We start from the raw sequence: 12,284 nt of genomic DNA, 5'->3' as shown, positions 1-12,284 counted from the left end.
AGCAAATATTTATTTTATGAAATTTTATGTTTACACTATACACGATAATCATTAATGCGTTTTAACCTCTCAATGTTATCATTAGTAGGAGTATTTTTGTATTAAGTGTTGGATTTGAATATTTAAAAGTGAAGTGGATGAGAATTTCAAAATCAATTGTAATTTTTCCCACGAATTTCTGCATTTTTTTGTGAATAGTGGAATAGGAAAATTGTGATTAATATTTTCCTATTGAATAATTTTCCGATAGATTAAATAAGTAATTCAAAATAATTTCAATTATCTTTGATTTAAAATTTCATACAATAGAATAAATATAGAATTTTATTTAAATTCAACACAAAGTACCTCTTATTAGCATTACTTAAAAGGCATTTAAACAAAAAATGTGTAATCCGTCTTGTGTAATTTATTTTTTTGTGTAAAATTTTTCAACAGTGAAAGACAGACAACAAAATTGACAATAAGAATTTATAGTGAATTTACACTAAAATTACACAATTTAGCGAAAAATTACACAATTTCTTTCAAAATATTTTGTGCATTGCAAAAATAAGAAGCAGTACTCTAACACTACTAAAAATCTAAATAAATTCACAATATAATATAAACAAATAGTGGTAAAGTGCTTAATGTCAAGGCTTTATGAATGCTGGTACTCATGACATAGATTAAAAGACTTTAATAAATTCATTGCTTATTACTAATTAATCACTTTTTTGTAGATTAACTCATGAGAAACTAAATCATTTATATAAGTGTCTGCCAAATTCCTTTTCGACTTTGAAGATTTTTACTGCTCGAAAATTACAAAGAGAGCAGTATCTATCGATTTTTTCACGCTACAAAATTTACACTTTACATCTCCCGGGGAACACTCTTAACATACAGTCAAGTGTGCTAATCCGGGCGCTTCGCTATCTGGATCGTTTATGACTAATGCAGTTAAAATAATATTTTTATTTTCATTTCCGTAATATAGTCACTACAGTAACATAATATCACTATTCAACTTTGAGGAAAAGCAAAAGTAATATTTTTATCCATTATATAAGTAAGTGTAATCGACTCATTTCAATCTTGTGCCAGCTGGGTTCTTCACTAAAAAAATTTCTAGCAGTGATATTTTCGCTAATGACAGCTGGTTGATTGAAAACATTTCTTGTTTTTTCCTTGTGAAAAAAGTATTTTAAATCCAAAGGTTTAATTAAAAATGAATTAGCGAAAAGGTGACCCAGTTAGTGCATGCTGACATATTTCAGTATTATCATTATTTTATAAATTTTCTTTAATATTTTTGATAATTTTTTTTATATTATGTTTCTGAATGAAACAGTGAATAATTCTATGGATTCAGAAGAAGTAAAAAAGAATTTTATTAGTCCGAAAACAAGCATTTAAGTAGCACTCTTCGGAAAACGATCCAGTTACCCCACCTTGCTATATCTCCGGATTTCAGACGATTTCTGAGAAATTATATTACGTTGTTTGTCCGTCTCTCCGTCCATCCGTCCGTCCGTCCGTCCATCCGTCCGTCCATCCGTCCGTCCATCCGTCCGTCCATCCGTCCGTCCATCCGTCCGTCCATCCGTCCGTCCATCCGTCCGTCCATCCGTCCGTCCATCCGTCCGTCCATCCGTCCGTCCATCCGTCCGTCCATCCGTCCGTCCATCCGTCCGTCCATCCGTCCATCCACCAGTCCGTCCATCCGTCCGTCCATCCGCTCGTTCATCCGTCCATCCATCCGTCTGGAAATTCCTGATAAGCCTGAATCGATTCCAATCCGTTATGAATCGGTTCATAAGCTATAACTAACTTTTGTCCGAAATTCAATTATATTACTCTTAAGGTATTTTGGGCAATTTTTGATTGATTTACAAAGTGATATATAAATCGGTTCAAATCGATTGTAAACCGGTAATGAACCGGTTATGAAACGATAACTCATTTTGTCCAAAAATGAAATTTATTGCTCCTAAATATAATTTTAGGCATTTTAGGGATCTTTTAATTGTTATGAATCGGTTCAAATTGGTTGGGGACCGGTAAAGGATAAATGATGTAAAGTGTGAGCATTTAAGTCATGAATTCAAGTACTTCGCTTCGCAAAGCCTGGGATGCTTTGCCATCTCTTTATGTCAACGATTTTGCAGCCAATTTGAAATTCGATTTTCGGAAAAATTAATTATCGGTCAATGACTTTTTAAAATCGGTATAATCTTGTTCAAGATTGCAAGACCATTCTAATGAATCCATACTTGCCACCCTTGCCACAATCGTTTGAGTTGTATACTCACTACAGATACTTAACCTTTAATCCTATTTGACCTGGCAGATACTTTTTCAGTATATCCACAAAACTATTGTTTTTTATGGCAGGAAAAAGTTGAAGAAAACTAAAATTCATTTTAATGATGCAATGGTCAAAGGAAAGGACGGTTCCGAAAATGCTCTAAGCCACTATCTCTAATTATTTGAAGCCTTAAGTGGATTAACAAGAAGTGTGATGTCATTTTTAAAATACCGTTTTTATTACCAAAATTTAGGCTTCATGCGCAAGTCATAAAGTCGGTCGATTAATAACATTGTTCTCTTCAAGAAGTTCGAGCAATAAAATTTGAATTTTATAAAACTTTAGCAATGTTGTGTCAAGTGCTGCCAAATGTGATAACATGGATTTATAAATTGCTCATAAGTTAGGAGTTGTGGAAATGTCTACAAGTTATTATTGAAATCGAAAATACAACCCTCTTACTCCTTCTCTAAACATCACAAGTCTAGCTTAAATTACAATTGTTCTCGCCAGATTCACCACAATCCTCGAGAGTCTCTCGTGTTTGTTTGATGAGCCTAGAATTGAGATAATCACAATCTCATCGTTGACAATTTGTTGAAAATAGAATCATATACCCAACCAGAGGATTATTGATTCACTCAGTCTGCGTATGGATGTTGGACGATAAATATTTGGTCATTTATAGTTTCTAAACTTCATACAGCTCTTTCATTGCGAATTTCAATTATGAATTAATAATGCCCTAAAGATTAAAGAGATTAAACTCCGTACTTGCCACATAATACCACATTCTTAATGAAGATACTCTCTTGCCATATGAAAATAACACAAAAGCCTTTGTAACAGTGATATTTTACCAATAATACGTATTTTCAATAAATCGATGCAGATGACTGCGAGTCAAAGCAAAAAGCACCGCAAAGGCAAATCCAGTGGAGCTAAAGCAAATAACGCTGATGCAGACAGCACTCAAAGGAACGATGGGAAAAAGGGTGATTTAGATGATGAACCGAACTCAGGATTTGCCAACTACTTAAAATCAAACCAAGGTGAATAACATTTTTTTACTTTCGAAAAATCCACACGTTCGCTTTTCAATTAAGCAAAGTGATTAGGAGTATCAAATTTTGTGAAAAATATAAATATTAGTTTTTTTTTTGTATTGTAGAAAGCTATATTTATAAACAAAATAAAATAATTAGTTTAGCTTTAAAAAAAAACATAATTGATTAAGACATTTAAACCCTTTGAACTTCTTTTAAACCTTGTTGTATGGTTTTTGATTTATGTACATTTATTAATTGAGGAATTGTTGAATAAATTATGAATTATTTCATGCCTAAAACCCCGAAAAAGATTTGTACGAAATTGCTGCATAAAATTTCCTATGCATAAAATTTAACAAAAAATGTTTTTTTTTTCTTTTTTAAGTTTTGTTTTATTTTTCACATAACGAATATTCCTATATGGGAAGGCTTTCAGGCTTCGTACACACTCTGGCTTTGAACATTTCATATTTTTCTTATATTCCGTTAATGAATATGATCTATTTTTCCAGAAAATGTGGTCTTAATAGGGGGAGGTGGGGCTACTTTTAGCTATGGGGCTAGATTTTTATACGATTTTTTCGCCTATTCCTAATGAAACTGGTTCTTAAAATCATTTTATTTAGAGCCAAAATTATTTTATCTATCCAAATTACATCATGTTTAAGCCCAGTTCCTATTAGAAATAAGCGAAAAAATCATATAGCAATGTAGCCTCACAGCCCAAAGTAGCCCCACCTCCCCCTACTATCTATTAATTAATATTGTCTTAGGTCAGATTCGTTAAAATAGTATACTATAGCATTTTTATTCTTTTGAAAACATTTGTTCGTATATTCTTGTTGATATGGCAGAATATTACGAACAAATGACTAGATTTTACGAACATTTTTCGTGTGTTTACGAACATTTTTAAATAAATGTTTATAAAAGAACAAAAAATGCTTGTGAAGTGATCATGATACAAACAAAGTTTGTGAAAAAAGTACAAACTCTTACGAACTTTTTAGTGGGTTATACGATTCACGACCATTTTTTAAGTCTTCAGTGGCAATTCACAAAAATTTACTAAGAAATTTACTTCTAGGGGGTAGCGCGCTACCTTCGGACAATTTATACTTCTAACAATTCATTTTTTTTTATTTGTCATAAATGAATTATGCCCATTATTATATTATGTTTTAATAGCGAGTCAAATAACTCAAACTTTCAGAAAAAAAGCTATGGGTGAAATTCACAAGGAACATAGAGAAAAAACTGAATTGTCCGAAGCTTGAGTCGTCCGAAAGTAGCACGTTTTCCCCTATATGGGCTTTTAAGAACAATTTGAAGTGTTTGAAACTAGAATGTATGCGAAACTTTCCTCTAAACGAAATTTTTCAGACATAATCTTCTATCGTCGATATTTTCCATGTGTGAAAATTTTAGGTACAAAAAAATCGCATTCGCGAAATTCGAAATTTTAATTTATTAAATATTCTTAAAGGCCAAAATAAAAAAAGAAATCTTTAACACCTTAGTAGGTTATTTCATATTTTTCTGAATTCGTGCGAAAAATTTGTTTAAAAGTTTGTTATAAACTTTGTTTTAATTTTTCGAAAATCGAGATTTTATGAAAATTGATAACGCAATAGATTAGTTCTGTAAGGTCCTTGACACACTTAGGACTTAAGCCGAGAGACGGCTTAAGTGTAAAATGATAGAAATGTGGTTTAACCATTATTTCGAATAGAATTACGCTAATCTGTCGCTCGCCTTGTCCTCAAGTCTGTCAAGGCCCTAACTCTCTGGCATTGCCATATGACAAATTGCGTTCGAACCTTTACATTGCCATTTCAACTCACGTGGGATTGACAGAAGTCACAAACAGTGCTCGCTTTAATAGATGATTGGGAAACAAAATGACAGATGTTCGCTTCGTTATCTGGATATTTTTTTTGAATTTAACGTCACAAAAATTTAATACAAGATTTTTTTGTAGAATTAGAATAATAGTTTTAAAGAAGATTAAACCGACATAATTAGATAATTCTATGATATTATACTTCATTTATTAAACAAAAACATCACAGGATAATTCATTTTCATTGCTGAACACACTTTCGTATATAACCTCAAAATTATTTTAAAAGTAACCGTGTCGATAACTAGTCCGGATTACACTGATCTGGATTGGAAAACGGGCACTTTTTGGGAATGCTGGCAATTGAAATGACATTGAATTTTATTAACGAAATCAACCAAACCGGACTAGATTTACATAATATGACTAACCGCGTTATCACACTTGTACATTAAAATTTTAATGTGATTCACATTAACTGTCGCTTGTGAGCGTCCAAATTTGTTATTTGCGTCTTTGAGTCACTTAATATTTGGGGTTTTTCTATTTATTGATAAAGAAGTGGACTTGGCCTGCAAAAAAAAGTTTAAATTGACATAAAGCATAAATATTTTTCACATTAAAAAATTAAAGAGAAAATCGCATTAATTTTTCGCATTAATGCTATAAATCAATTTATATCAAATTTTGCGGGCCAAGTCTACCTTTTTATCAACAAATAAATCAAATTTTGAATATAAAATGATTCAAACACACAAATTACACATTTGGACTCTCACCAGCTACAATTAATTTGAATCATATTAAAATTTTAATATGCAAGTGTGATAACACAGTAAGTAAAAGAGATTTCATTAAAGGATCAATGAATTGCATTTTCGAACTCACATAGGGGGAGGTGGGGCTACTTTGAGCTGAGGGGCTAGATTGTTATACACTGAGAAAAAAACAGGGGTGCGATTAACTCTTTTCCTCATAACTTTAACACTTTTTATGTGTAAAAATATATCAACATTCTTAATGTTAATTTTACACCTTTTTAAGGATAAAATTAACATGGAAAAGTGTAACTTTAACCCCTAATACACCTAAAAAGCATAATATTTACACCGATTTCGGACCAATACGGCAGTGCAGGGTAAAATAAATATTTCCGGTATGTTATTTTAACTTTTTCGGATTTCTCTCAGTTTCTTTTTGGTCTATTTCTAAATGTAGATGGTCCTTACAATTATTTTATTTACATCCACAATTATTTTATCTATCCAAATTACTTCATGTTAAAACCCAGTTTCTATTAGAAGTATGCGAAAGAATCGTATAACAATGTAGCCCCACAGCTCAAAGTAGCCCCACCTCCCCCTATGACAGTGCTACAAAAAATGTCTGTATTATCTTACAGAAAGCTATTCACCTTTTAGACAAGACACTTCTAAAGATCAAAATCTGGCTCTCAATAAATGCATTTGTAATCCCAATTACGATAATTGCATACTGTGTACCATTTAATAAACAAAATAAATAATAATGTAAAGAACCTCAGCTAAATTATTAGTGCAATTATTGATATTATTTAGGAATATTTTTAAATTGTTAGGATTTTCGATCAGTACAGAGAATGTATTGTTTATATACACAGAAACGTCAATCAGATCAGGTGACACTTAAATCATCCAGTGTTCTCTGGAGTGGAGATAGGAAAAATTCCGGCTTTCACCCATGATCGAACTGGAGACTTCTCCATTAGGAAGGAATTTTTCCTATATCACCGGTCCGGAATAGACTTGAATGATTTAACTGGCACTTTTTCTGATTGACGATATTTTTAAAATTCGATATTCAGATTAAAATTGGTAGGGAAAAGACTTTTTTTAACCAAGCATAATCATGTAAATCAGACTGACAATTTTTTTGCACACTATTTTTACTAAAACAGATTAAATATCACACTACCTAGTTTAACTTCTGATAAGTATCCAAAAAAAAATCGAGAATTATTGAATGTTCACTACATTTCAAATAACTTCAACAGTTTTTCGTATATGATAAATAAATATAAATTTAAAATGTTTTATCTTTCAGGAATAGAAATGATGCGATTGTTTGTTGTGGCAAATTCTCTAGTTGTGTTTTTTACACTTGCATGGCCAAGCATACAGGACACATTTGAAATCATTAGAGATTACATCAATGGTGAAAATATTCAAGACTTGTAAGAAGCTTCCAACTAAAACAACTGTTTGTGATTTAGCTCAAAGAAACAAATATTAATTGGAGTGTTAGAATGTTTTCCCATTGTGACAGAGACGTTCGTCAATTAATGCAGACATAAAAAATTATTGTGGCAAATATTAATTAAAGACAATGAACGTGCATTAATGCAGACTCTGCGTAATTAAAAACAGTTTTATGTTGTCATCGCATTCTTTAATATAACAACAGCTGAAAATGATTGGCGTAGCCGTGCGTTACTTCCTCTTCTTTGGAATTATGTTTTGGTACAGCAATGGTATGTGGAATTTAATAAATGACTACTTCCAGCAGCGATTTAAAGCTTATCTAGCCGAAGAAATGAAAGTCAGTAATCGAAAGTTGTCAGCAGACTCTGCTGAGACTTCATCATCGCATAGTTCAACTGTCGTTAGGGAACATGTAGTGGAACCCGGGAGTATTATGTTAGCACAGGAAAATCCTTTCAGAGTGGATGGAGAAAAGTCTGAGAGGGTATCAATCAAAATCATCAACGAGGTGTCACCAATCTTGAGCAATGATGATAATGAAAAAACTGGGGAAAACATCAAGGGCAGAAACTTTCAGCCAAGTATATCGGAAAGTTCATTAACTTGCAATAATGACGATAATAGAGGTAATACATGCGATATGTCTCTGGGAAATTGGTGGGCATATCACTGAAGAAAATCACGACAGATGCAATGAAAGAGGAAATCCGGTCACATCGATACTCAATCCATCACTGATACATCTACGGTAATTAGGTATTAAGATGAAGAGTCTTATTTGCCATATTAATTAAATGAGAAATTGCTCTTAGCATTCAATTTTTCTTTCTTCTCATTTTAGAAATCAAAAGCCACAGAAATATTGCTGTTTCTCATTGGTAGTGAGTGAAAAACAGTGGAAAAATCACCATAAAACAACTTTAAATATGTAGACAACCAGATAATGATGCATAAGAGAAATTTTAAAGTGAAACTATGCCAACACACACAATATAATTTCATTATCATCGACGAATTTTAACTCATCGCCTTTGATGGAAGTTGCCATAAAAAAAAAGCATTTTTCCTTTCAACTCACTTTTTTTCTACATAATACTCATAAACATTTTTAAAACAATAAAATAAATGCGAAAGACAATGGTAAAGGAAAATTGGACGAGCGCTCGAACTGATGTAAAGTATAAATAAATAAATTTCCAAATACGTATATAGTAATTTTTATTTCATTACCAATGCACTATCCATGATAAACCTGTTCGATAAAGTTCAATAACATCATAAATTTCAAAACATAAATAATATATTAATTACTATAAAATATTGTTCATCACACTAAAAAAAAAACATAGATTTAGTTTTCTTAATATCGTTGGTTTGATCAGCAACTGTGCTAACTTCATGCAAATGCAGTTAGAACACTTGCTGATCTAACCGACATTATGTTTTCTAGAAAATCCATATTTATAAATCTATTTTAACGTGTATTTTAAAGTAGCTTTCAATGTTACTTGATCTATAATATCAATCTGTTTTTGTTGTAATTGTTCTGAGCGTTTGACAATTTTTTTCTACAAATATTCATTGTTCCGAATCGGTTGATAAAAATTTTTTTCTGAAACATTATAGGGAGAGATGGGGCACCTTTGAATTAAGGTAGCTTTAAAATTGGGCTTTTTTTATATTTTCAAATGAAACTGGTCCCTATAATGATTACTATTTATTTAGTTCTATAAGGCATTTGTGAAGTTAAATTACATTGTGATAAGGCTCAATTCTACTGAAAAAGCTGCAAAAGCATTTTCATTTTCAAAGCTTCCAAAATTCAAAGGTGCCCCACTTCCTCCAACATTTATTTGCAAAGGAAGGTATATCGCAAAAAGTACTAACGGTATTAACACTTGTAAAGAAAGCGCAACTTATTAGAGATTTGATTGCTGTTTAAGTTATTTTGTTTAACGATAATATTAATGAGGGAAATTTTCCTTAATCAGAGCCAATTCTACGTAAAACTCTTCAGAATGTTATGGTATCTTGATAATTCCAACAACAAAAGAAGACAACAACTTTTGAAGAAAGAAGAAGAAGAACAACTTGAAACCTTGAAATATTGGTTATAAAATTGGAAATCTTAAAATCTACTCGATTTGTGTCTTGGATTTCAAGATACCAATGACAGATTTTATATCTAGAACCTTGATTTTTTGATTTCAGAATACCAAAATCTTGATATTTTCATAATCATGGTCTTGATCTTGGTGTCAAAATTGAGCCCATTACGATTTCCCTCGTGGCGGATACAAGGTAAAAGACCCAGTCGGCAAATGCGGTCAAGGGGGACCACCGGTATACCTAGAACAAAATTGTGAATTGTGAGGTGCTACATTTTGTCCTATGTTCAATATTTTGTATTGATTGAGGTGTCCATTATTTAGGACTGATAAGAGGCTATACTTAGAGGCAAAGATGCAGCTAATATTTTAGAAAGACGTACTCCCAAATGGGAGTACTATTTTCAAAATAAATAATTTTTTTTCGAACGCAAAGAACAAAAATTTCCTGAAAAATTTTTAAAAATAAGCTTAATTATAAGTTTGAGCTTAATTAAAAATCAATAAAATAAAAAGGAAATCCACTTACGATCTGTTTTTCGAGGAAACTGTGACGAATTGAACGATTTTGGAGAATTTAGACAAAGGGTACAAAAGTTTTTTTCATGGATTTGAGTAGCTTTCCGTTCCATGAAATTGCATTTTAAGTTTGAGGATCGCAAAACGATGTTCTTATAGACCAAAAAAAGCAATTAAACTTTACGTGCTTGAAAATCAGAATCAAACTTATTTTAATTCGATTTTGAAAAAACAATAAATTAATTTTCTGGTTTGGTGATGATATCAACTTATTTTCAAAGACGAAAACATTCCACAAAAAATTCGAGTGGAAATTCTGATTTTAAAAAAAAAATTTACATGTTTAAAATCAAGAATTTAATTAGGGCATTTCCTTCCAGAAATGGCGGGAAATTTTGACCGAAATTGGACTGATAAAGCTATTTTTAAAACTTTTAAAAACTTAAACTTAAAAACTCTTAAAAGTTTTAAAATTTTTTTTTCAAAAATTGAATTCTAATCCTATTATGATTATTTTGAGGCCTAATGTAGAAAGCTTGCTAGCTAGATACTTCCTAATCCTGTTCCATAGCGACATTGTAGCTCTTCCTATTGTTCAAAAATTACCTTGATCGTATTTATCAACATTTGAAATCGATAAATTCGAAGATCTCGGGGATAAACAGAATCACATAATGGAATAATTAAGAATCACAGAATACCAAATTAAATTATTAAGAGAATCACACATTTGGAATCATTAGAATCGCATTGGAATCCCATGGAATAAACGGAATATTGACACAAATTTTCGATCTTGAGTAACCCCTTGGTAATAAGACTAAACTTCAGGTCTATAACACGTATAATCCTCTACGGTTTCCAATTAATTTCAATTCGAAATTTTGTCGTTTGAATCAGCAATTGTTCTACTGCTTAACTAATAGTTCCATCCTGCTATTATATCCTGCATGTGAACTCCTATGAAATGGAAGGGTCAATATACATTGCACTCGCTTTAGAGTTCGAGCAACAAAAGGCAGAATTGTTTTCCACCTACGCTGACATTGAAAATTGTTGATGAAGGAGAAATTGTGCGGGAGTTTCGAGAGAAGTACATGTGAGAAAAAAAAGATGAACTGGAAAATCAATTAATTGTCGGATATCCGATTTTATTGCATTTTGTGCAATTACACACGAAGTTTCATTTTCACTCATGAATAACTTATATAGTCTCTTCCACCTCTTAAAAACGCATTTTCAGAGCACGCCAGAGAAGTGGGTTAAAAATAATTTTTTTTTTTACTTTATCTACCAAGCGCAATTGCGGGGTATTGTTGAATTTCACGGATCCATAGTTGTGTCTCTCGTGTTACAAAAGAAGAACACACACTCTTCAAAAATTGAGATCATTGAATTCGACACAGATTCCAGCTACCAAAAATTCTTCATTGCAAACCTCATATTGTTCAGATTTTCAAGGCACATGCCTACAATACCAATTCCATGAAAATTCTGTCACTGTCTTTTTCTGAATTGGACAAAAAGTCCCAAAGCAAAAAAAAAGAACGCCAACGAAAATAGGATACTGCGCAATGAAACTCATTGCAATTAAAGAGCATGGGACCTTAGAGCGAATTATTTCTTTTGAATAAAAAACAACAACAAAACTACATAGAATTTCTCCATGCTCTGTTGACAAATTCCAACCATTGTTGCACTGTGGAGCAGATTGCATCATGAGAAATTATTTTCCAGTGCATTGCACTTACTATATCAATTGGACAAACTATTGGACCAGTTGCCCAATAACAGACAATCAATAGAAGCTTATAAGAACGCCCTCACATATCTTTCATATCAGATCTTCGATTAATTAACAGTTCTGAGCATTTGGCATCAATTCCTTTTTAGAAACCATTTACTAACATCCATTTGAAAGGAATACAATACGATTCTGTACCACTGACCTTTTTTCCTCTTCACGAAATCAACAGGTTTTCAGTTAATCCACAAAAATAAGAAAGTGACATTTCACACAAAAGATCGAGATCACACAAAAAATTACTCCAAATCAGTCAAATATTCACTATATCTTTGCACAAGCACCTATCACACAGTGAATTAAGGTTTTTATTTGCACTTTTTCATTCAATTTATTGCAATTTTTGATAATTAGAGCACCAATTGACCGTTATTTGTCTGATTCATGACGCTCACAACAAACGAGTGAGGCGAAGAGAAAGAATAAGA

The 12,284-nt window shown here is 31.9% G+C and overlaps 2 protein-coding genes across 2 annotated transcripts in view; one reads left to right on the top strand and one right to left on the bottom strand.

The window, feature by feature from the left end:
* LOC129799545 (uncharacterized) overlaps positions 1-12,284 on the bottom strand; it is a 143,093-nt gene extending 130,809 nt beyond the window's left edge. The window contains exon 1 of the mRNA XM_055843517.1: positions 12,002-12,284. The gene's annotated coding sequence lies outside the window, so the exon portion shown is untranslated. The remainder of the gene's footprint in view (positions 1-12,001) is intronic.
* LOC129799588 (uncharacterized) lies at positions 7,400-8,181 on the top strand. The gene has a single exon (XM_055843614.1). It carries the CDS (start codon positions 7,634-7,636, stop codon positions 8,096-8,098), a length of 465 nt encoding a protein of 154 aa, XP_055699589.1. The 5' UTR covers positions 7,400-7,633; the 3' UTR covers positions 8,099-8,181.

Source organism: Phlebotomus papatasi, chromosome 1 (genome assembly GCF_024763615.1).
Source record: "Phlebotomus papatasi isolate M1 chromosome 1, Ppap_2.1, whole genome shotgun sequence".
Classification (NCBI taxonomy): Eukaryota; Metazoa; Arthropoda; class Insecta; order Diptera; family Psychodidae; genus Phlebotomus; species Phlebotomus papatasi.
Note: the sequence above shows the minus strand (reverse complement) of the source record. Positions and strands in the feature narration are given on the sequence as shown.

Coding starts and splice junctions, on each gene's coding strand:
- LOC129799588 (XM_055843614.1), top strand. CDS start 7,634: ATGATTGGCGTAGCCGTGCGTTACTTCCTCTTCTTTGGAATTATGTTT.